At 33.3% G+C, this 26,525-nt stretch overlaps 1 protein-coding gene across 1 annotated transcript; it reads left to right on the top strand.

Moving 5' to 3' along the window:
* Positions 1 to 5,623: 5,623 nt before the first annotated feature.
* On the top strand, positions 5,624 to 9,294 carry LOC110998190 (trypsin-1). Its single transcript, XM_022266695.2, has 4 exons — positions 5,624 to 5,746; positions 6,364 to 6,556; positions 7,149 to 7,404; positions 8,960 to 9,294. The coding sequence occupies exons 1-4, from the start codon at positions 5,719 to 5,721 to the stop codon at positions 9,266 to 9,268; spliced, it is 786 nt and encodes a 261-aa protein (XP_022122387.2). The 5' UTR covers positions 5,624 to 5,718; the 3' UTR covers positions 9,269 to 9,294.
* The last annotated feature ends 17,231 nt before the right edge of the window (positions 9,295 to 26,525 follow it).

Below are 26,525 nucleotides of genomic sequence, written 5' to 3' on the forward strand. Positions count from 1 at the left end.
TCTTGCATTGCAAACAGGACTGCAAACGAATCTTGCAAATTTTTCTATTAGATTCAAAAGTTCTATACATATTTTTCATGAAGATATCGCGAAATGGTCGTCTTACAACCACATAGACTTGTGAGAGCGAAGCCAATTTTGCTAAACAGTGAACGGTGCAAGCGATACATTACTACTAACACTGTGAACTGACGACTCTTTACTCTCATTGTCAATGTGATCTCTCTATCTCTCTCTACTTTAGTACTTATATTTCGGTACTTTAGTACTAACGAATATGTATACTGCATTTATAATTTTGAACAAACGAAAGGAACGTGAGTGTTTAAAATGTCGTGGGGCCAAAAATATCACAACTTTATAATTGATATAGTTTCTTAATACATTATATAGAACCCTAACTAGATGAAAACCATTTAACAACAACAAATATGTTTTAAAAGGTTGACGACTACTACGTAAACTTTGTAGTTGTTCAGTAGTCACCTGTAGCCGCTGATCTAGATGTATACTTTTTAAAAATAGGTCTGGGGATACATAGGCTTGACCTAATGCTAGAAGTATCGCAACGGAACTTTAATAAGGCGTTATTCTTATAAATAAAAATTCTTGAATTCTCTCGACAGTGATTCACATATTTCGTGTACGCAGTGTTAAAGTTATCTAACACGTATTTCTTTACGCTCACTACCTTGATACAAATAAAGACACAATAGCAGAGAGCCATAAATAGGAAATCGCCGCTCCAGTGGCTCGAATAATTCAGTAAGAACCTCAGTTTCACATGAAAATCGTAATTCTGTATGCAAATTGAACTTGCCGGGTAACAGCAAACTTAAATTTTCATTTGGCCCGAACAATATACCTGTCAAAATCCTATTAGCTGTGTAGTCAGTAACCAAGAGGGACTGTTAAATATATTGTTCGTTAGAAATGTTACAGTAATTATGTAATTTGATTTTTACATATCATATGGATGTACTATCTGAAGGGAACCAGGCAATATGCTTTTAAGTAAATTTCGAAAAAAATATGTTTTCGTACATATATTCATGATGGATGCAGACGCTCTACATTTTTAACTTCGTCTCTTACTGTCAAATTGCAATTAGAATGTGATAAAAAGGGACAGGGACTAAAGCGGTGTAATAAAACATATCTATGAATGTGATGTTAAAATATATTGTTCAGGAAAATCATCATCTATTTACAGAATGGTGTATGGGATTTAATTTCTCTCTTTTACAGTCATCAGGCACTAAACTAATTTTTTATCATAATTGGATTTATATTGAACTTATTCATAATTTACGTAATAGCTTAAGTAACTACTGACCAAGATACACGAGTATCGTTGTTAATCCAATAAAAAAAAAGTTTAATTGAATAAATAGTAAATACGTACAGTACCACAAAAATATAGTCAGATTACAGTGGTAAACGTATTCAAGGTAACAATTAATCGTAAATGTTTTTCATATTAACTTTTTGTTATCAAACTGTTTATCGTGTTTGTTAAGACAGGTAATAAGCGTCGCTAAGGTCAGAACTATGACACCAGATTTATTTGCGCAGATACGACAACTAAAATTTGTCAATCCAGTTGCAACTGGAAATTTATTAAATTTGAATTGATAATTCCTTCCTGAAGTTATCTTGACGGTCGTCGGTTTTGGGTCCAAGTCATGCTGACTTCCTCGTGGTGTCTAACCATTTGAATAGTACTAATTTTCCGAATGCATGGAAAAAAAACGCCGTGAGTGGGCATATATCAGAGTAACATCCTTCCGCTCCAGGGCCATTTACATCCTACTATGAGAAATATTCGCACCATAGAAAAACACAACCTTGTAGTGTCAGCTCCGTCAGTTCTCATTTGTTTTTCCTAAAATGCAAGGTGATCGGCCTTTTTCGCCTGACACATGCCGTCGACATTTTAGTATCGCTTTCCTTCGAAGTAGAAGCGAGTCTTAAATTCGCACATAGGCTGAAAGTCTTTTAGGGCACAGCCGAGGTCCGAACTTACTAGCTCAGGGATCAAAGTCGCACGCTAAAGCCAAGACCAACACAACTCTTTCCACCATAAGCATAATATATATAAATATAATATAAATAAAAATAACTATTATATTGTTCATTCATTTCTACACACAGTTTAAAATATGTCTTCTAAAATGTATCTGAAAATTATTCTGTAGTCATTGACATTGATATGTGACCATTTTTAAAATAACAAAATCAACGTTATTTAAATATGTATATTTTAAACTCGACCGTCAAACAAAGCGATTGCACCGTCCTTCACAGTTGAACGAATGCAGTGTGAAACTCGCAAACATATGACTAAATATGTATTAACTATATTAATTGTATTATTGTAACCTTGTATGTTTTAGAATGTTTCGACTAAGTCCATTCAAATTTAACAGTCAATAACTCTTAAGCAATATAGTGAAATGAATATCGTGTTATTGGAAAAAGAGATACATTTCTATGCCTGTAACTTAAATTTAATTGCATGACAATATATTTCTGAGTAATACAACCTGAGAACAACAAACCCAAGACAGTTCCGTTTCTTATAGGATGGTAATAGTCAGTTATGCGAACTCATCACGAAGACAAGAAATTAAAAAAAACAAATGTTTCGGTAATTTCTGATTTGGATCTTAACTAACATAATTCTTCATACAATATCATTAACTTAGTGTTACCATATAAATAAAACGTATGCAATATTGCTCTGCTAAGTATCAATATCACAGCAATAGATGGCGTTTACATACCAGCAATACATATTGTCATTATATTAAACTGTCATCTTTCAACTTAGCGTATCTAAAAAGTTATGGAAACAGTATAACATATCCGCGTTTATTCTCGTCACAAAAGTTTTATTTAAATTGGTTGTACTTGTGTAAACCAAAAACAGTAAGTATAATATTTATACATATTAAACTTTTCATTTCCAAACGTTAAATCGTTGAAACAAAAATTTATTTTGTTAAAGATATGGCAACCCTGCCGTTTAAAGAATACTTTTACCGGGAAAGACGAAGTACGAGGAGTAAAGGGTAGAGAAAGTGTCTAATAAAGATTAAGTGCCTCAGGGAACTTGGGGCTAAAATATTGTCGTCTATAAATAGCTTATAAAAAGTTTGTTATAATTCAGCGAATCAGCTTGTCTTTCAAGAACTATATCTGCAGTACCAACATAAAGAGAAACCTACTTGACCTATAAAACTTAATCAAATAGATCACCGTTATTTGTTAATAAGTATGATTTCGTTGTGTGATCCAGGAAACAAGAGGTCTTTGGCTCCCTATGGAATGTGTGCGTGGGCGCAGCTCCCATGAACTCGGGCTTTCCATTGATTTAACTAGTACTATCTTATCTACCAATAAGCGTCTTTTGTCTAAACATTCTTACCCTACAAAATACATTATTTACCACAAACTTTGAAATTACAACAATTAATTATGTTCTTCCCTAGATTTACCCTCTTGTATTTACTCTTAATAATTAAAATAACTAATTTATTAAAATCTCTTTTTAGTTTTTCTTATTTATCAGTTTAATTGTTGTGTACATTATAAAAAACTTCCTAACGACACAATAAGAAGGATTTTCTCTCATTGTTTTTTTCCTTCATAGGCTTAGGACGACAGTTCCTTGTGTAGAGGCTGTTTCAGCGCAGAGGTATCAGTCACTCACGTAGTTCACGCATTCTAGTGCGTGGCTGTGGCATCCCAACGAAAAGAAATCCTTGGAACAGTGAGGTTGCTCCGCGAAGCCTGCGAAGTACCAAGGAAACTGCTTAGCTTCTGGAAGGAGCTAGGCTGGCTTAATTGGCCAGGACTTTACGCATAATGGACTAAATGCGGAAATTGATTCTACACTACGTACATACAAACATAAGCATAAGCAACATAGGCTGATTTTCTAAATGATAAGCACACATAGATAGAATATTACATTCGTCATACACACATAGCGGAAATATACCAATTTGGTATGTAACGCCATACCACTGAGAATTTATTTTAGAAAATTTTACCAGTCACTGTGTAATTATCGAATATAATAATTAGAATATGTTTAATGATAATTTAATATATTGATTCAACAAACAGTATTAGTTATCACCAATTGCTTATCATTTTCCTCTAAAACATTCAAAAAAGCGTTTGTGAATCACCAGATATAATCACGATAAGAGGAGAAACGATATCTAGGAAAGTCCACATTAACCTAGAAAAATAAACAATTTCCTTAACATAATGCAATAGGTTATCTGATAGTAATACCGAAAAAATCCGAAATAAACACGAGCATCAGTACCAAACAATACTTGTTTTATATCGTTAACCACAATAGTTAACTCACGCAGGCGATGTATTTGCATACTGACAAAAGATGGCGCCAGTTATTGAATCCAGACTTCACTGTCGATTTATGTATAACCAAGTATAGCTGATGTAAACCCCTACAAGAAGAGAGTGGGTATTATACTTAAGTTATCAAGAATTAAGAATTTTAAATGGTTTAAGCATTGTATATAAGAATCTTATTTAATTACACGTTAAGATTTCCTGATCAACTTATTCCTGATAAATACACCATCAAATCAAACCCAACACCCCCAAATTAATCACATTTACAAAATCCCAAAGATGCAGTGGCCAACTTAACTCCAAAAAGTTTAGTAGTAAAAATAAAAAACTTTGAACATCCGATTTCATTACCGATAAAAGATCCGCAATGACTGGCCGATATTAATAAAATTTGCACCTTTTTATGAACGCAATAATTCAATTTAATCGCGTGATATTATATGTTTATGTTCGCTTTCAACGCCAACTTGTTACATTTATTATGCCTTAATCAACTTTGCAAGGCGTTGCATTTTACGAGAGCCACCTATATTCGCGACTTTACTAATCTAAGATTTGATAAGTAGATGCTATGAATGGCAGCTGCCAGCAGCATATTGCGTACACTGTGTACCAATAGACCTAAAAAAATAATAAGCAAACTTAATTTCGGTACTACGTATCACATAACCTCAATAGTGACGGAATCGGTATTAATAATATAATTGTTATTAGTAACCTTAATAGTAGCCAATGCTTTGATTTTTTAATATTTATGTAGCTTTGAAATTTCTTCTTAGCATTTATATTATATAAAATAGTTTTTTAATATATAAACGTGACTAATATATGGGTATTGAATTGATTATGGACAAAAATATAACGTAAATATTGTATTGATCGCGCAATGGTTTTGGGACAAGCAAAACAATCATGATTTGTAATAGAATTGCAGAGAAGAGTGGAAGTCCTTAGAGGAGGCCTATGTCTAAAGACAAGCTGTATAATAAAATCAACCGGCTTGCCGATTAATTATTAGTATTAATTTTTTGACTTTTTTAGTATTTCACACTTTTATGTTCCTAATATGTAAATACAGCAATAAAGACTTTATTATTATAGTATTGCGGGCGCTCGGTTTAAACGCTACATATACATACAATAATCACTAAGTCTCGAGGACTAAGATAAAGTTTGTATTAGGTAACTGTTATCTTTACTTTCAATTCGAAGAAAATCCAAAATGTATTTTTTCACATCTCGTCATGATAAGAAAATATCGATATATTATCAATTTGTGATCTGTGTAGAAGTAAGAATCATGTGTCAGTGAAATCTCTTAAGATGAAATTATTAAAAATACTATTATTAGGTAAGGTTTTAGTGTAATTAAAGAAACTGTTCTTATACTTTCAACATAAGGTGATTTCAACAGTTTTTAATTTAAAGAATTAAAAAAATATACTCGGTCCCGATATCCAAAACCCTGTAATTGTGTAATGCTATAGAAATTCTCGTACCATTCGTAGAAATTACGAGTGGTAATCTGGTTCTATAACATCTTATAACTTTGGTCTTATGTCATCTGATTCCAACGATAATCTTTGTAATTGTAGTTAATTATTTAGTTCAGTTTAGTACACTAATTTTCATCGTTTCTATCCTGCAGTATTATGCCTTGAAAGTGTCAAGATATGAGTTTGAGAGAATATTAAATCTTTAATTTCTTTGTTTAAAAATCTTATTTTTAAATTTTGTTTTAAAATTCTTGTGAGATATAATAAATATATGACGCAGTTTCATTTTACGATAACGTTTATTACAGTTTCATTGTTTTATAAAGTTTAATTTCGTACGTATTTTGTATGATCTTTGTTTTAAATCAAAATCTTTTGTGTTCCGCGAATTAAACTACTATGTTAACGCATAAATAAAGCGTTATGATTCAACATACAGTCATGGTAGCTATAATAATCAATCTATTTCCAGGATTAATTTGTTCCATACCACGATCACTTAGTAAGTCTTTAGAACGCATAGTAAATGGCGAATTAGTGGATATAACAGAGATTCCTTATCAAGCGGCGCTGAGGCGCAAAACTACATCGGGATGGAATCATTCGTGTGGTGCGGTTGTGATATCTACTAAGAGTGTGTTGACTGCCGCACATTGTGTGATTGGGTAAGTATTAAAATTAGAACCGTTATGACAATTGCAATAATTATTAATCTTTCACTAGAAGCAAGTACAGTCACTACTTTAAGTTGAAAACTTCATTATTTCCCTTAAAATGGTCAATCTCTGCTAGCTGCAATTGCTTCAAAGTGTTTATACAAAACGGATGAAATCTAAACAAAAATAAATTATATATAATCAAACTCTACAAATTGAAATACTGGCAGTATACTGCCAGTCATAGTTATGTACATAATAATGTCAATGTATTAATAATGTATATTTCCTTTTTTTTTTGACGTTCATAAGTGTACATAATAACTAACCTTAAAATGTAATTATTAAAATATATTATTAAAAGGACTCCCTTCAGGCAAGGTTCCGAAGTTACTGGCAGCGTTCCACCTTTGCATAGCTAGACTAACTCTTTGTGCGAGGTTTAAAATCTGTTTTATATATTAAAAAATTTTATAAAACAGATTTTTTTCAGTTAAGTCAAGTTTAATAGCTGTGAGAACCTTGGTCGTTAGTTATGATGATCACCTTTTCCAAAGCTACATCATTTTTAACTATGTTATAAAAGTATCTGTTTTTCCAGTTATCAAACTGATGCCTCAAAATTAATAGTCGCTGTGGGTACATCATTGCGTTCAGAGGGTATTACATACGCCGTAGCTTCTGTTTACCCTCACGAAGGATATTCTTCAGTAACCGTGGATAATGATATTGGCTTGGTTGCTGTCACTGGCACTATTAAATTTGGTGAAAAGGTGATGCCAGCAAATATTGCCCCTTCTCTTCTTCAAATACCTGTTGGAACCCAAGCTATCGTATCTGGATTTGGTAGAACGGAGGTAGGAAATATTGTTAAGGCTATAAAATAATAAATAAGTATTTTTGTTTCTTCACAAATGTTTAACAGGTTTAGTATTTTTATGTTCTTAGAAAAAAAAACTCTTTAAGAATACTACCTAAATAACTGTCCCACAAAGAACGGTTCGGTGGTCTTCGATACACAATTCATACTAAAATAAGAAGTCCTGAGTACATACCTCTTTATAATGTCTCCTCACCAGGAAGAAAGGCACACAATATTGTCAACGGTATTTAAAAATTCTATTAGTTTGAGAATAAGAGAAGTTAGACTGATGCTGATTGATACCTTGCCTCAAAATAGTTCTTAAACATGCAATACACACTCGCTATAAAATTTATAATAGTGGACATAACTATTATATATCTTCAGGGCTCGTAAAGCGAATACCTCAGATTTTGTCTTTAGTTCATGGTAATAAATGAAAGTCGCAGGGTGCCAAGTCAGAACTATATGGCGGATGACCATTATCTCGATACCTACCGTAAAGATATTCAACAGTAACTTATAATTATATATTTAACAGTCCGTTTTGCGTAGTGCGCTGAAGCATTGTTGTGGTGAAGCAGGATCCCGCTTCGAGGGCGCTTCTGTCTTATTTTTCCAAGTCAACAGGCAAACATCGATTGAAATACCAGTCTGCAGTAACTGTCCTTCCATTTTCTAGCACAACTTTCGCGAAATGACCTTTCCGACCAAAGAATGAGGCAATCTTCTTTTTTCCTTGAATTTTTCCTTTCTTTACCTTAGTTGGCCGTCCTCGAAAGAAAACACGCACTGAGCTGATTGTTTTCTGTTTTCGGATTCGTAACAATATATCCAGCTTTCATCAACTGTGACAAATACGACATTTGAGTCACCGACGTTGAACTTATAACATTTGGCGATAACAGTCACCTAAATCTTCATGTACAACTTTTTGAACTTAAATGAAAACTCTAAACTCATCCACCAATGCCTAACTTGCCCGTATCTGCTGATAAGTCTCTCTTCTCGCAACTAGCGGCCTTATCGCTTTCGAGCGATATTTTCCAGGCAACCACTGAAATGCTAATCGCAGCCTCTCAAAGCTTTGTTGTTGAGTAAGAAAGTCATAATAAATCATTGACCGAAAATTTTCTCGCATTAGGTTCATTATCTAACAAGAATTTTACATTTGCCGCTAATTCACAAAAACAAATGACAAATTAGTGCAATATACTAGGTTATCAATGAGTTCTAAACATAAAATTCAAAAAAGTTTTCATTAGCAATGTCCCTAACTGGCCAGTTCTAAACATTTTCTGTGTTACCAACGTATAGGCTGTTGCTATTGCTAAATGCTATTTATATATTCAATTATCCCACATATGTGTATGTATTTGTATTATGTAGACTTTTGAAAGACCGATTTCATTGTATTTCTCATTTGTCAAAGTTTGAGTTTATTGTGCTATGGTATAAGATACATGATAGCCATCAGATTATTAATTAGCATGAGACAGACTATAAAGCATCTGAATTGAATATTATTTAGTGTGTTCATTGCTTTTCAGTTTGAAGGAAAATCCTCCGATCTACGAGCTGCACTTGTAAGTATTGTATCTCAAAAAGACTGCAAGAAATCCTACCTAAATCTGGGCACTATCACCCCTGGAATGATTTGCGCAGCAGCTGGTAATCCACCAAGGGATGCCTGTCAGGGTGATTCAGGAGGACCATTAGTTGTCACAAATACCGTCATTGGGATAGTGTCGTGGGGAGAAGGTTGTGCCAATTCTAGTTACCCAGGAGTATACACCAGTGTCTCGTATCATAGTGATTGGATACATTCTTATTTAGATCTAATCGAACAAATGTCTTGATAATTATAGTAAATTTAATAACTTAATGAGTTTTTTTATTTACAAGTTTAGCGAATATTACACTCCGTCTTTATATATGCAAATAAAAATATATGCATATATACATATATTTGAAAAATTTCGCGTAATAAATATATATCTTAAAACCTGTGTTTCTAAACAATGTCCACTTATGAGAAAATAATTTTTAAATTGTGTTTTATACAGTATACCTAAACATACTACAGTGCAATTTATCATAAACATATTAATGTTCCGAACGCAGTAGAGGGCAAATGAAACCAATGATTCATAACTATCATGCAAACCTTGACAATGACAATTGTCAACTCAAGTTTAAATATAGAATTGTTATCATTGTGTTGCCACCTTCAAGGAAAACTTTAGAAATGTTGTTGCAAAGTGAAAAGATTATTGAAAGTTGGTCTACATTAAAGCGGGTAAGACTTAGAATATTATCTGGATTCAAATCACAGAATCTCACCGCCTTTGATATAGATTGCGTCTCGGTATACTTTAACGAGGTGAAAGGTAAAAAACGACTTACGTCCTCGCATTTTAAATCCGGAAACACTTAACCCCCTTATATACAATTTTGACGCTTATTCCTATCATAATCATGTTGACATACTTAATTAATACAAAATATTTAATTCAGAATTTGCGTACAAAATCTAGTAATTTATAAGGTAAATTGTCATATTTCATATGCTTTGTTGTTTTTTACGTCTTCCTCTTTAAGTCTTTTTCCTTTTAAGTTTAACCTAGCGATATTTAAGAAGGTCAAATAGGCTTTCATACTGGCTTGATAGTTACTGAACATTAAGTCATATGCAGCTAGTAGATCGATATTCTGTAGTATCTGAACTAAAAGCCGCTCAAAGTTGACATTATTAACTATTATTAATAATGTCAAAATAAAAATAATGAGACTCGCACGTGTATGGTTTTATATGTTAACTGTTAATAGTGTGACAACGTTAAGAATGCTCTATTAACAAAAAGACAAAGAAAAACAGATATAGATTGTTATTAATATCTGAGCGTGGGTGTATGCGTTTAAAATATTCCATTCAGTGATCTTTGTCATTGATAAGACATTGTTTTTGTTTTTAGTACAAATCTTAGATTTGTAAAGGTAAATGAACTGTGTAGAAGTATATTTCGTTTTCGTCTACTGCAAATGGGACGATATAAATGCCGAGCGCATGCAGAGATAAGGCACACATATGTTTTAATATGTGCAGCTTCGAAACGAATTAACTCATGGGTTTTTTTTTCATAATTTTAGTTAGTTATTTATATAGCGAAAAATTTATCACGAAGGATAATATTTTGATGGCTGGATGGTCATAATAATATATAATATTAAAAATGACTTCAATAAATGGAGACCCCAACGAAGAACTGAATACTTTTGAATACCAGAAAGTATGTAGAAGGATGGTGCCATAATGACGAAAAAGAAAAATCGCCGGAGGCATACGGTTTTTCGTAAGCGTTTGAGGGGCACAGCTAAGTATCAGTCAGTCGTAGTCCTCAATGGGTACATTCGAACCGTCTAGAATTAAAAAAAAACAGGCTGGGCGGCGTTCAGCGGTACCAGTGCTCTGTAACTCGCATTGCTATCGCGATATCAAATAAATATAAATCAGCGAATGGAACTACAGTATTGGAAGAAACAGAATATCGTCGCAGGTCTAATAAGAATAAAAACCTAGAAGCACGTAAAATGGCATACAATTGGCGGATATGGGCCAAAGGTCAACTCTCAGTACTGTCTTAGTGCTGATGACTTTTTACAGTCCTTTAAAGAAAGAAAGAAATAAAAATATATATTGCATTAAAAAACTAATCTAACTTAATCAAAGAGCCCAACTCAGCTTTCAGTTGCTGTCATCAGAAACTCTGATTTTCAGTGGGGCCATACTATGTATTTATTTTTATTTAAGAACAAGGGGAAACGGGCCACAGGTTCACCCAATATAAACTACTACCACCCATGGACAGTAATTGCCAGAAGGCTCGCAAGTGAAACAAATAAAGTTTTATTTATTCATATGAAATATATCTTACACCTAAAAATCAAGTAACCCTTGTAGACAAAGATCACGCAGTAACAATATTCTAGTTAATTCGCAAGTTTAGTCGGCGCTGCCAGTGATTGATTGCTATTTCAAAGATTCGATTATGATAAGATCATTGTGATTAACTGTTAATATTTTACGGAAACCTTACCCTACTCTATGAATAGATAGATTTAGTTAGGATAATGACGTTTTATGAAATAACTATCTATGTGTATTTTTGTGTAACCAGTTAAACTCATCAATGAAACCCCATAGGATTTCAGGAACTTTTTCACCTAATTGGGTCAATAATAAAATGTTTAATTTTTCTTAGAAGCGCTTCCAACGGTTGAGGTAAAATTGTTATCAAAAAATACGATACATAGTATAAAAATATGGCGTTATTAGTAATTAGAAAAGGAAACTAAATATTAACTAAAGAGTAAAGGCCCTAAAAATAATCGTATCGGTTTTAATTCGGGTCCCTAGGTGGCGCTACGCGTACTCACAAATACGTATTTTGTTAATTAAAATCATTCATTTTAAGTACGATTGAGCATTAAATGTTTATTATATATGTATATAATAATATCGGAAATTATTCTATATTAGAATGTTAATTTTTTTAACATTAACATTCTTACATATTTTTTATAAACAAAAAGCTAAAAATGTATTCCATTATCAATAATATTAAGTAAGGAAAGAAATCAGTTAAATAAATTTAATATACTACACCACAATAACAATTTCATGTTATCAGTTCTGACGAAACTAGGCTGCTGATAAGGTATCGATAAAAATTCCCATATCACGTCACTATGCAGTCTATTTAAAGGTAGAATTTACGCATTGAATATTATCTAGATTTAGTATTTAAAAAATATCTGAATTTTTTTAGCATTAAAAATTATCTGAAGTCTAGCAATACAAATTTGATAACTTATCAAATGTTTGGTTAATAGTACGTAACTAGACCATTTAGTTTAATTTAATTAAATAAAAAATTAAAGCTATTCATATAATAGATCCGATAGTAATTAAATTATTGGTTTAATTAAAGTCAACCCTTCAATCTGAAAGTTATTTACAACGTGTCGCAAATATTCAATTCGATTAGACTGAGCATCTAAGCGATACCAATAAGTACGTATAATACAGTCCCTCGGCCTATTACCTGGCAATTTCACAGAACAATCTACATCGTGTACAGCACACAATGACAAAACACACACTGGCTTTGTAACCGAGAGGGATAGCACTCCCCGCGATTTGTTTACACAATGTAGCTTTCCCTTTCGCAGCTCGCTTGTGTGCGTGCCATCTGGCGGGTGGCAGCGTGCGCGTGTAGTTGTGTCGCCCCCACATACACCCTTCGGGGTTGAAATGCGCGTGTGTGCGTGACCCAGTCGAATAAATCTAATGTAATACACACAAACATATTGGTACGGCGTGTCATTTTTACGCTTGTGTTGTCGCTACTTGGGGTTCTTTATGCGGTGCGATGATATTATTATTCCGACGATTACGGCATCCTTTATGCTTACAATAAAATAATTAATAAGGGATGAAGTGTATTGTTGCGCGGCAGTTAGTGATTGGTATCAGTCCACTTTTCATTCATTGAAATGTTTTATTGAAATAGAGGTTAATATTTTGTTTTACTGCGGAAGTTTAACGTTTACAATAACATACAAATTCATCTTCATAATTAGGAGTCTGCAAATGAAAATACTATGAGTATTTATAAATAGAAGATCTATAATAATAAGTACATACTTAAGTTTTTGTTAGACGTAATCGACACCATGAATGAACGAGCAACTCTAGCGCCGACGTGGGCATCTCGATGACGTCAATACTACGATTCTACTATCAATATTTTTTCATTATTTATCATTCAATAATCCTTATTTTATCGTATGTAGAAAGTTTTTGTGGCTTCGCTGATAATAAGGCACATAGAAAACTTACTTTGTCTACCAAATACATATCTGCGTTTGTGTTTGTGTTTTATTTAATTGACCCGTGGATTCAAACCTAGGAAAGTAAACGACTGATCAACAAATGTTATAAAAAAGTGAGGTGAATAATATTATAAATAAAACAAAAATTTCGGTAAATTCTCCATTGTTTAATCACGTAATTAGCAGACGGCGTTTTTTCTGCTCAGCCGATGACGGAACAGTTGACAAGGCGTTCAACCCCCGTTCAGTTTAACAATTACGCGCCGGGGCTCATTGTGACAGGACCCTACCTCAACCATTGTGGATACTACACACGACCAATCTATTTGAGCTCTTAAACGTCCAACAAACACAATTTTTTCACGTTAACACTCCTAACAGAAGGGGACGAGGGAGGTCAACGTAAAATAGAAATCGGTATACAAATATTATTATCCAGCTTGTTCACAAATATCAATAACGTATTACAGGCCTTGGGCCAGATTTAAAAAGTTAATAAAGCGCTAGTTTTTGTTGATTTATTTGTCTCATTAACAAAAGACAATCTAATGTCGGATTAATACGAAGGTGATAAAGTGTAGAAGGAAGCAGGTAGTTGATTATAAAAATGCTGCAGGGCGTGACAAACTCGGGGACTTAATGTATGATTTTTAGGCTGATTTAAAAAGTACTGTTAAAACTCGAACGCTGACTTTTTGTGAACACAATACAATACTATATTATTTATAGTACATTTTGTTGCTATAAGACAATTTATTACAAACGTCTAATAGAATAGAAAATTCCAACATACTCAATAAAAAAAATATTTCATATGATTCCGCAGTATTAGACTATTGGTGTAGAGAGGGATTCGCAACCTTAAGATCGTGCGTTTGAAACGCGCAATTAAATTTTTCAACGGACAATATATGCTTAGACGGCTTTAGCATCGCACGTGCAGAAAAATCTTAAATTATCGTGTTTTAGGTGTACTTATAAAGATTTTTTTTTCTATATGTCTACATGTCCCATTTGACCCAAGGGTTTACAAATACAATATTCACACTACAATGCACTTTATACTATATTTAAACGATTCATAACTGTATTATGATGAGAGGCCGAGCAGAAGGCAAACAAACAATTAAAGTTTCGTTTTCTTTCTTTCTAAACACAGATCTAACTAAAGAGACAATATCTCGGGCGCTAAAAGGCCATCGCGGGAGGTGGGGGTCGAGGGGAAGGGGCCGCCCTCTGCCTGCGAAATTACTACATTTGAAGGGAACAACTTTTTATGAGAAATAAGCCGCTGTTATGAATCTCGAATTATAAATCGGCCGTGCACTGGTATTGATCCTATGTTATTTAAATTAATTATGTAATTTGTAGAGCAGTGTTGGCGTTGTGGTTCGCGAGATTCGCATCTCTGAGGTCGGAGTTTGGTTCCCCATTATGTACCAATGGATTTGCTGTGTCAGGCACAGACGGCAGATCACCTACTCGTGTATTAATTAAAAAATTAAATGACACAGATACAAAAATCTGAGGCTCAAAACTGATTGTTTTTTTTTTAATGTAATTACACTACAAATCAGTTAATGAGACTCAAGATCTCAGTGCATTTAGTTATTGGAATAATCGAGAATTGCATACAAAATAACACTAAATATCCAAACGGAATAATTTAATAACGAATCTACTACACTATAGTAAAATAACTAGCAGAGCTTTAAATTTTATGAAAAACCTTTAGGTTTCAATAATGTGTATTTATAAACTATACCGCCAGATATCCCTTAATTAAATCCCGCTTCGTCAACAAAGAAAAAACGGTTTTCCATGAATCGTACAGCGCAACGTGAAAAGTGCCAATCGACTGAAATCCCGTTAGAGGTGAATGCGTCTCTTTTATTTATACGCTTGATGTCCCGACAGGACGATTCAGATTTTAAATGGAATTGTTTGAAATGAAACTCATGTATGGATTGGCTTTTCCATCAAAAATAACGAAATTTTCCACATTTTTTAATATAAGTCATTCATTTTCTTACATGCAAGCAATATTTCGTTGTATTCTTAACCTTGACGTTAAGCAGACTTCCTCATTACTGGATCACATTGCCTAAATCGTATAAACCAAACAGAAACGCCGATAAAACCAGATCGGATTACTTAAGTTGACATTTCGATCATTTGAGCGCTAATATCATATTCGGCTATTTTTCATTTGAAATAACCTTCGAATTCCAATCGTAAAACAGGTGAATAAAGTCAATCGTAACTGAATCTTAGTCGAAATGGTACATAACACGTGCGTCAGAGATCCCTCTGTGGGCGTTGGGAACGGAATGTAGGAGGAAAGCTGGCGGCCTTGACACCACAATATTTGGTGCGCTTAGCTAAACAATCCCGCCTCAAGTGACTTCCCCGTCTACGAAGTTTGAGCAACCAGCTTCCCAACTACAAAGCTACAAGCTCCGCTACTCTGTGGTCTAATGATAGGGTAATGTTCATGTTTACTGAGCTTTCACGCCCCGTGCGCTGGCGCTAGCTGCCACCGCCGGTAATTATTATGTCGCGATCGTATGATAAAGATGATCATACGATAAGTTGGCTAGCGAGTTTTTAATCAATCGCCGTGAAAGTGCTACGATACGAATGTTTATTGTTTTCACAAAACGCAGGTACGCTTTGCAAAAAAAAAAGAGAAAGCGAACAGATTAAAAATGACCCACGTGAATGTATTCGGGCGGACAATATTTTAAAACAAAATGTCACACGCTTTCCACGGGTGTCTACACCCCCACTTTCTCGTCTGAGCGAGGGGTCGGGTGAGGGCCTGGGGGTGACGAGGCGATGTCACCCCCTTTCAACCGGTGGGGTGTCATTGTGGACTGTGGTGTCGTAACTCCGCGAACTTTTTAATTTACAATTAGGTAGCTTCCCATTTCTCTGGCCTATTTAGCTTTCGTTTTTCCGGTAGCCACAGCCGTAGTTCGTAATTAAAATTTATTTATCGCATTACTCCGCAAACATTAACTCTTTGAAGATATTGCTAAAGAAGCCGCCCTGTTTAATATTAACTGTCTTCAACCAGAACCAGGCGCGGGACTTCTTGTGAAACTTTCAAATTAATTTATTCGCTTTATATACAGATCTTGCCGTAAATCTCGCTTACATTATCTAATTATGCAATCGAATTCAATGTTTTCACTATCATACAAAATAAGTTATGTTGGAAAATAATATAAACTATACAGGCAAATCTTACATCAGTCAGCACTATTTAAGTATGAATACAGAAAAATGTGTGCGCAAATGGTTATTGAAAGCGATTTCGTCATGTTTTGCAAGCAGATAAATCTAACAAGTGAACCCTTACCAGCGGGTGCCTATGGTATTGTGACACTATGAAACGAGTAATTAACTTGTTTCAACAACACCGGGTTCTACTTTTTGTCACTAGCGACAAAGGAATTATCTGCCGTTCTCAATGGCTTGTAAACAAATGGCAATGTACAAAGGATAAATTGATAGCGTCGCTGTTAGTTTAAATAAACAATCCTAAATTTGATACATGTATAAAAAATTGGGATAAATCTAATTAATGTAAAAATGAATAATTACAGCAGAGTCTGTATGTGACAAAAATATAAACGTTGCATATAAGTACTGTAAAAATGTCGACATGCTTTGTTAAAATTTATTATTTTTACAGTGCAAATTTTACCATTTATTTTTTGTCTCTGGAATACATAGGCATTTCCCTAAGCTCTGCCTTTTCCGCTTTTGGTTATCTGTGACACCTGCTCTAAGACATGCGCAGTGATCTGTTTTTGGCGCCATTCGCGTTTTGCACTGAGTTATGGGATATTTATTTATTTTTGCTGAAAAGTTTCTTATACTATAACTAGTAGATTTAATCTAATATGTATGTAATATAAACGCAGTGTAAAATAGATACTTTTTTTGCAAAGATAGTGGTAAAATATGATTGAATAAATTTGAATTGTAATAATAATTACGTATTTATTTCAGACTCTAACCAAATGTAGTTTTAGTTAGAGCTAGTAACAATTCAGTCTTAGTTGCTATCATTAATGCAAAACATTAAAAAATCTGCTATAGTCCCAATTGACCACGTTATAAGATTGGAAAGCTTTTCAGAACATGATACATGAATTCGATATGTTTCAGAACCGGTGTATATTATTCGATTAGATAATATATATTTTCATTATATATTGTACATTGTCCTATTTATAGTACGATCGGACAAATACTCAAAGGTTCTTTTTAAAGTAGACAGAATAGAAATTCTCGAAATAAACCATACGAGGGCGATCACACGCCGACGTATCGTAAACTAATGAACCTATTTTTGTTCACTACCGCTTCTTGTGAACCGTTTCCTAATACTGTTTTATTTTCATCTACCTTAGCGCTTTTTATTGTTATAATGGAAATATTATTATCGAGCTCCATAATAGGCGGACTCTCCAAATGCTCTCTCTCTCTCTCTCGCCAATACGCAAGATAATGTAATTAATGTTAATTAATTCCCCCTTTAATGTTTGACAGTGTGTAGTTTAAAAAAACCTATTTTGTTTCAAACTACACAAGTATTATCAATATCCATTACTAAACATAATAGGTATTAAAATATGTTAACACTTTGAAATCCTTGTTTAATTAAGGTTGTGGCGAGACGTTCCTGACTGAGTTATCTCCTGTTACGCATATGAAGTCCAATTCATTATAGATCGGGTTTTATATCCGAATTACGGTTCGTTATTACTACGATGCAATTGCTAGCTTGATTTACATTCGTATTTTTCACGCGCAGTTCTTTATTTAAATTCTTAACAAATACAAAGATACATTTCTGTTGAGATTATTTTTTATTAAAACATAGGACTATATATTATGTACTTGCTACTGAAAATAACAAGATGGTTACAAAGACGTGTTTGTCCTATGCCCCACTTAAGAGTTTGCACATCGGACCGAACCCAATGCCTAAATCCATAAATTTCGAACTAAGATACATTTTTACTCCGCCCCTAAAAATCAATCCTTGATTTATTCAGAAATATGACATCGGCCGAGGGGGTTTCAATTTCATAGCGATTGTGGCTACTTCTGATCCCATATGCTCCCGAGGGACTCAATTTCTCCTTGCTAAAATATCACCCCACTGGTGAACATAAAACTTTACAATTTTCACTTGAGAATTTTAAATTCCACAAACATGATTTAGGCGATTAGACATTTATTATGTAACATTTTTTTTTATTGTATACGTCACGCCTGATAAGACTGTCATAACAAATTCGCACGCACTGTATATATGGTTATCATCATATTTCAGAAGTAATTGGAATTAATTCAAGCTACTAAAACCTAACTAAATGGCACATATAATACACAAGTTCTCACATTTTTCTAATTAATTGGTCTTTTATACACAAGTAGGTGGTAAGCCTTTCGTGCCTGCTCACTATTGATTCTTAGGCATTACACGTAATGATGATATTACTACGCTCTATAAAAAAAAGCAAGTATAAAGCATTCCTTGCACACATATGTCTAACCGCTTATTTATATAACAAATGCCCATTTCTTAAATAAAAAAGGTGTAAAACTATAGAAGACCCTGCGATACCTAATTTGACATCCAATATAGTCCCAGCAAGTCTGAATGAGGTAAAGTCTTATCCGTGCTAAATGTATTGTATGTATATTGTAAATATGATCTTATGCACATCTAGGGTTCGAACGCACTACCTGAGAGTAGTAAGTAAGTGCGTTATGCTATGCTATGTTATTCTTAACTCACCATCAAGTTCTTCAGATCCCTTCGACTTGTATTTTTAAATGATTTGACGTGATGTTTCATGTGTTCGTCATTCACATTCGTATCCTCGATGATACGACAAAGGCGTGTGCTAGGTAATATGTCCCGTTAGAGCGGCCCTTAACGGCAAAAAACTTTTCAAAATGAACCGACACTTAACAAAAAAATCGAAGCAGAAAGGATCACAAATTAAGGCCGACCTTGGAATGTTACCCAAATATGCCTAATAATGGGAAATATTCAACCTGTCTTTAGTTGGCTTCTGAAAGTTTTCGGAAACCCACAAATCTTTTGCTATTACAGTAAATAATACATTTTTATTTGATTTAAATAAATGTATAAGTTGGGTAAATAATATTCGTTTTTAGTTTTAATGTATGTTTATATAGATTTAGATATCATTTGGAAGGATAGCCTAAGTAAGCCTCTAAGAAGCTTGGTGTGCTCAGAAAGGCGAGACGGAACTTCACCCGGGCCACCGCTTACAACTCTATAAAGCACAACTTTAGCCCCACATGGGGTACTGTTCTTACGTCTGGGTGGGAGCTCCCCAGTACCTCTCCAGTAGCTCCTCCCGCTTGACCGTATTCAACGAAGAGCGATTCATATCATCGATGACCAGTTACTTTCCGAGCGGCTCGATCCCTTGGCGTTGCGTAGAGATGTGGAATCTCACTGCATCTTCTACCGAATTTACCATGGAGAGTATTTAGAGGAGTTGTTCGGTCTAATACCTTCAACTGAGTTTTTATTGTCGGACGTCAAGGCAAAATACAAAATACTATCCTCGATGTCCGTCGTTCCACAACTGAGCGTTTTTAAGGCAGTTTTTGCCGCGCACCACCACTGTGGAACCAGCTGACCACTGAAGTATTTCGACCAATTCGACTCCTTCATGAAAAGAGCGTACCAATTCTTGAAAAGTCGGTAAAGTATTTGCGAGCCTTCTAGCAATGTGAGTGTCCTTGACGGCGGTATTACTTAACATCAGGCGATTCTGCCCGTTTGCCTCCTATTACAAAAAAAATAGATACATAAGTATTACTTTATGTATAGTTTCAAACATTTATTATATTTAAATTAAGAGTACTGTAAAGGTTTGATTTATTGTTGTATACAGTGAGATATACAAGCTAAATTTGTTTATGTACGATTAATTAAAAATGTTACCAGACGTTAACGGTATTTTATTTTAATAACATCAAACAGAATCAAACGAATAATAACATATAGTACATCCTTAAATCAGCAGTTTTAATTCAACTATAATTTAAATAAATAATTATTAATATATAATTTAATGTCGACTGTATGGTTATATGCAAACGAACGTGGGAAAGGACTTATTTCGAAATTATCTGTGACCGATACGAATCTAGAATGTTCCATAATATCTAATTTGCTCGTAAAAAACCTCTACCTGCTTCTTACGGAAAGGCCTATGCCACGTGCGACGGGACTGCAGCTTGCGATCTTTGGTGTTCGTTAAACAATTTAGAAAAAGTGTGCCAACAACGCAATCACTATAGAACAGTTCATCATTGAAAGATGAACATTAACAGTGAAGATGGCCCCAAGATAAACCTTAACTTTAAGAGCCGAAAAATATTAAGTTTAAAAGCACTTATTTATAAATTGTCCTTTAAAGACAAGAAGTTTGCTAAGGATTAGAAAACGATGCGCTGTGTATGCAGAATTTAAAATGAATATGGGGAAAGAATATAATTAATAATCAATTTAATATTTAGTGTTGCGCATTAAGTATGATGTACATTATATATGTGATTCATTTAAACGTCAATGATAAGAGATTTAGCTTTAAATTAGATAACTTCATAGGCGGATTTGCTCTATGGCCCAGGAGGCCCAGTAGTGTAAAATTTATGTCTACAATTTTGTCTCGATAAAATGTTTTGTCCTTGGTACTTCTTTCAAACTGTTTCCTATAGACACTAAACAACCCATACGCAGTTTAATGTAGATTTAGAACATCGTTCCTAAAGATATCTATATCATAGTATCTCATCTATAGGTGTTGAGAAAGTGGCGGCACATGGACTGGGGACTAGAGGGGCTACGTGTGTTAATCCGACTCTGGATAAGTTACTATTAAAAGCTATATTATATCACATTCTTGCAAAGAAACGAAAATACCTACATTGCAATGGTCTTCTTACTGTATGTTAAGTATACAAAATTAATTAAAAAATGTTAAAAATAGAAATACAATATACGTATAATATTATAATTACCAGAACACTTATCTTCTATTCAAGGTCCTGTAGTAACAAAATAATTTTCTGTCATAATATTATGATTATTGATTAATAATATTAAGCAATTAATATTCTAAAATTGACTCGTGAACGTAATTTATGTTTCCCTTGATGATTGCCATGTTAAATTATGTAATTATTTTTTATCTGAGTGATCTTATTAAGATGTTTTTGTCGTATTTCTTATATATATCATAAGTATTATTGTATTTTTTCCGAGGAGTTATTCTATGTATATTATAATACATTTTGTTATTTTATAACCATACTCATTTAGAATTAAAATAGATTCGTTTTATAAATAAAGAAGTTAGCACACTATACATACTATCATTAATAATAATATTTAATTATTAAAATTATGCTAATATTGATTGGATAAGTCCTTGATGTACTTTACGATCCTCACCCTCAATATAATTTATATTTTTAACTATGTCGGTTATAATATGTTCATAATTCGATAAACGTGATTATAATTAATTTTACTACTCATATTTAATAATATTAGAGATTTCTAAATGGAACTAATTCCTTGACTATCTTCCTATCTGAAACAATGATATGCAAACCCCAGACACTTCCATCACATTGTTTATGAAATACTTCCAAACAGCATTCGCCAACCCAATTCACGGCTATTCATTTCAATTTACAACGTCAATCAAAACTTGAGTGTAAATTTTATTACAGTGATTTTTGAAGATTATATAATTACTTTTAAGTGTTGACGTGTGTAACAAATGGTCGGCACATTGATTTATTACGTCTCAACAATGAGCATGCTTCGTTGACCATAAACTTTAAATAGTATTAATTTGCGTGAATTAAGCTACCCATTTTTAAGTTTTATCACTTTGTTATAATTTTATGCGTAAATTCTGTTTCATTTTAACTGTTTATGTAAGTTATTGAGTTACTAATGCCTAATAGAGGTAGTACACAGTTTTATAACTTCTTCCATGTACTTAACGAACTTGTCTTCAGGAAATCAGAGGAGAAGCCAACGATTGAGAACTGGCAGTAAATGTAAAATTAGAATCATTGAATTTAATGTATATTTCTTTTTTAATTGACGTTCACAAGTGTACATTGTGTTACCTATATGAATAAATGATTTTTGTTTGTTTGTTTGTTTGATACCGCCACTAGGATTTTTGTATCTGTTTGGTATTTAATTGATTGCTTAATGAGCAATTAGGTGATTAGTTGTCTGACTGACAAATGGCTTTATTTCTATGGAAAGCTTGCCAGTTTTCTCAAAATGTTGTGTTAAATTGAACAGAAAACTTGGTGTACAGACTTCATTCCTCAGGGGATGAATCGCACGTTCAAGCTGCTAATCCAGCATTGCCTGTAACCTTTTGCTCACTGGTGTCCTTAAATACTGTCCAATTAAACTATTGATTCACAGTATTCAATAGTGTATCCAACTGAAAAGGTTTGAAACTCTTGGAGCCTTGGTTCAAGCTTGGATTTAGAATGTTTTTTATATAATTCAAACTTTCCTACGGGCGGAAATTTATTTTTTAAACATTATTTTAAGATATTGATATGTTCTTCAATATTGTGGAACATTTTTTTGTTCTATCTATTAAAGATATTTTACAGGCATTGTTTTATACCTTGGGTAACATTATTGTAGTCTTAGTAAGAATCCATATGTTTTTCTTGCAAGTAGTCTATATTAATCAGTGATAATGTAGCAGAATTTTGAAAATCGGTCCAGTACTTTTTGAGCCAATTCGTTACAAACATACATATATACAAATCTTTCCTCTTGATAATATTTATATAGATAGTTTAGATACCTACACATTTTATCAATACGAGCTGTGTTGGCAAAATGATCATGCGATTATTATCCCTGACGGCGTAGGTTTGATCTCCGCCTGTGCAACAACTGACTTTCTTTGATTACAATTAACACTGGCTCCTATGATGAAGGAAAACATCGCGAGGAAATCGACCAGTAGGTGGCGGTGTGTGTCAGGCACAACAGGCTGATCAGTTTTTTGTAGTAACTCTTTGAAAAACCAATGAACATGAATCAGACACAGAAACCTCAGGGCCAGACATAAGACAAGAGTAATTTATGTACAGGGAAGAAAACAAACAAAATTACCGGATGTAAACATATTAACATCTTTTTTAACAGCTAAAAATTGTTTTGTGTTTTGCAATGAAGATCGATCGTTTATTATAGAATGAATAAAATCTAAATATTTTGAAATCACAGTGTTAAGTAAAGCACATGATGATTCGATAAAGCTACTGATAAACTTGATTAGAAATTTATCTGATAAAGTACCTGTCCCTTATTGTTTATATTTGTTTTTCAGCATAATTTACGTACAGAAAGAGGGCTCCTAACAATGGTATTACGAAGAAAAATATCTTGAATCGTAGATAGTCCAAGGCGGTGAAATGAGTTGCCCTTAGAGCCTGCTAGGGTAGGAGGCGCTCCGAAATTTATGTGGTACAAATATAAGAACAAAGCGTTTGTAAATAAAAAAGAATATAAACAGAAGCGATTAATTGAATCGTTTCTTAACAATAAATACAAATGCCAGGATACCTAAGTAGTGATCACTTCTAGGTAACCCGACGAAATATATATAAAATCTGTGATATCAAAAAGGTTGAAAATGTGCTTTTCTTTTAGCAAATATATAGAAAAAATAGTCCGGAAATTTATCTTCTAAGTCAATATTTTATATAGCAGTCATTGCATATCTCGTTATGAATAACAGAGACTCTAATATGATGCAACCTTTCAAATTTATGGTAGACCATACATGGGTTACATAATAATATATTCATATCTAATGAATATTTTGGTAGTTTTACTGGTAATATAAAAAAATAATTTATTCTCCTCGCATTTTCTTTCACCTTGCACCATACCCGAAGCAGCCCAGTTAGATGGGACTCTCCCGCTCAGCCATAAATCTTAGGACCCTCGACCGCCACCCGGTCTCACCGAAAATATCTATAAATACCTTTCTCTACCTACATATTTCAAATAATAACGGGTCGAAACGAGCGTTTGAATCATCACCAGTTATTTCAGGACTAATTGATTTTAATTTTGAATTTTCGGTACGTGATGCAAATAATGGAAAGAAAAACGTTTCTAATCTTTGATGTTTTGAACTACAAATCCAAATTCCAGCCTTCCCTGTGAGGGTTTTCAGGTCCTTGTATATGTATGAAAATTAATCTATTTTTAATGTTTAATACTCTTACTCCCAAACCCAATAACCTATCTCAATCCATATTTGATCCATGATTTTAACTTAAGTTTTTAAAATAATTAAAAAGCTACTTGATATGCTTTAAACATAGACATGTATATTTTAATATTATTTGTACGGTTTTATTTACCTCATTTGGTTTATATTGATTATCAAATATGAGTGTAAAGAGCGAAGAGATTGAATCTTATTGTCTTCGTAGGATTTGGTTATTGAGATGCAGATAGGAGATCGATCGACTGTCACGGTCTAATCTTAGATTGAAGAAAATCTGAGATTGTCCATTAATTATTGGGTTCGGGAGTTAAAGGGCCCGTTTAAATAATTTAGATACGAAATCACTAAAGTAATTGCTAATAAACAAATGATTTAAAGCTTTAACCAAATCGCTAGGAAAATTTTGTAAGTACATAATATATTTTCTAATTTTAAACAAACAATATTTATACTGACTTTGACGTTACCACAAACGTTCTTAATTTCAATCTCACTAAGAAATCAAAATATAAAATTTTCTTGATTAGGATTATCTATGGATGTAATAAAAATTGCTTCCGCATTGATACTGTTGTTCTTAAATTAAGTTATCTAAGAGTAATTGGTCTATCAGTAAATTTTATTTAGCTTACGTTCTTCCGCATATTATGTCTCCATACCATTTATTATGGTAACATGTGGATTATTAGGATTAATAATATAGCTAAGATAAAATTTCCTAAATTAGCATTATATATATCGTTTCTCCTTAATCATTTTTTTGTCCTTGACGGAATAAACAGTCTCTTGTGCAGAGGTAATGGTATGGCCGGTGAACTCAATTTCCGCTCTTAGATTTATACTAGTAGTCATACGCGGCTGTGGCTTCCCAACGAATAGAATAATAAACCCTCGAAACTGTGCGGTCTTTTGAGAAGCTGGAGAAGTGTCCAGAAATCTTCTAAGCTTCTGAAAAGAGCCAGTATGGCTTAATTAGCCAGGACATCACGCACATTGAACCAATTGGGCATCTAATTGCGAAAACTGAGTCCCAACTACATACATATATGACCGTTTCTCCAATAATGACCTGACCTATATATTTCTATTAAAGAATCTCTTAGCGTGTTTTTCTTTGCATTTCCGTAAATGGAATAATAATTTGTATATTTATGTAATTACAATAGATTAGGAAAATTAAATAAATGAATGAAACTACATTGCTCAGGTGTTTTCGGTACGAGGCCTTGATTCTATTCCGCGACGGTCACACTGACACGGTTATACGGTTAGCTTCGTGGTCCTATTCGAGTAAACGACCACTAAATCGTCAACGATTTATACTTACTAAGGAATCGATAAGAACCGTAGAGAAAGATTAATATAATTATTTTATGTCGTACTATTTATTATAGTATGTAATTGTTCAGTTGAAATACGAAGAAATCGATCGGTTACATATTGATTCATAAATTATTTCATAAATGTTTTATAAGTAATCCTTCATGATAATTGTTAAAAATATAAGTTTTCTATAATTTATGCTGTATATTCTATGTTAAATTTCGCACCTTTCTATGACTGTTGTAACATCTCTCTCTGCTCTGTGATACAATAAAAGACAGTTTTGTTGTACTAGATAACTTTTATTACCCAAAAGTAAATCCAATATTTTAACAATAATTTATTCGGGGTTAAAATATACCAGTCATACAGCTTTAGACATGTTCAGCATTTTTGTATTGCTTAATATCACTTATACGAGATAAAGGCTATTTAATTACACACAAAAGTTATTATTCATAAACCTAATTAATCCCACTGGCCAGAAAAACAGAACAGTTTGACACCTTTTTTTTAAATCGATTACATC

The sequence above is a fragment of the Pieris rapae genome, chromosome 2, assembly GCF_905147795.1.
Source record: "Pieris rapae chromosome 2, ilPieRapa1.1, whole genome shotgun sequence".
In the NCBI taxonomy this organism is placed as follows: domain Eukaryota; kingdom Metazoa; phylum Arthropoda; class Insecta; order Lepidoptera; family Pieridae; genus Pieris; species Pieris rapae.

Excerpts from the sequence above, each read along its gene's own strand:
- LOC110998190 (XM_022266695.2), top strand. The coding sequence starts at position 5,719 with ATGAAATTATTAAAAATACTATTATTAG. Across the intron at positions 5,747-6,363 it reads ATTAAAAATACTATTATTAG|GATTAATTTGTTCCATACCA; the intron begins GTAAGGTTTTAG and ends ATCTATTTCCAG. Across the intron at positions 7,405-8,959 it reads CTGGATTTGGTAGAACGGAG|TTTGAAGGAAAATCCTCCGA; the intron begins GTAGGAAATATT and ends ATTGCTTTTCAG.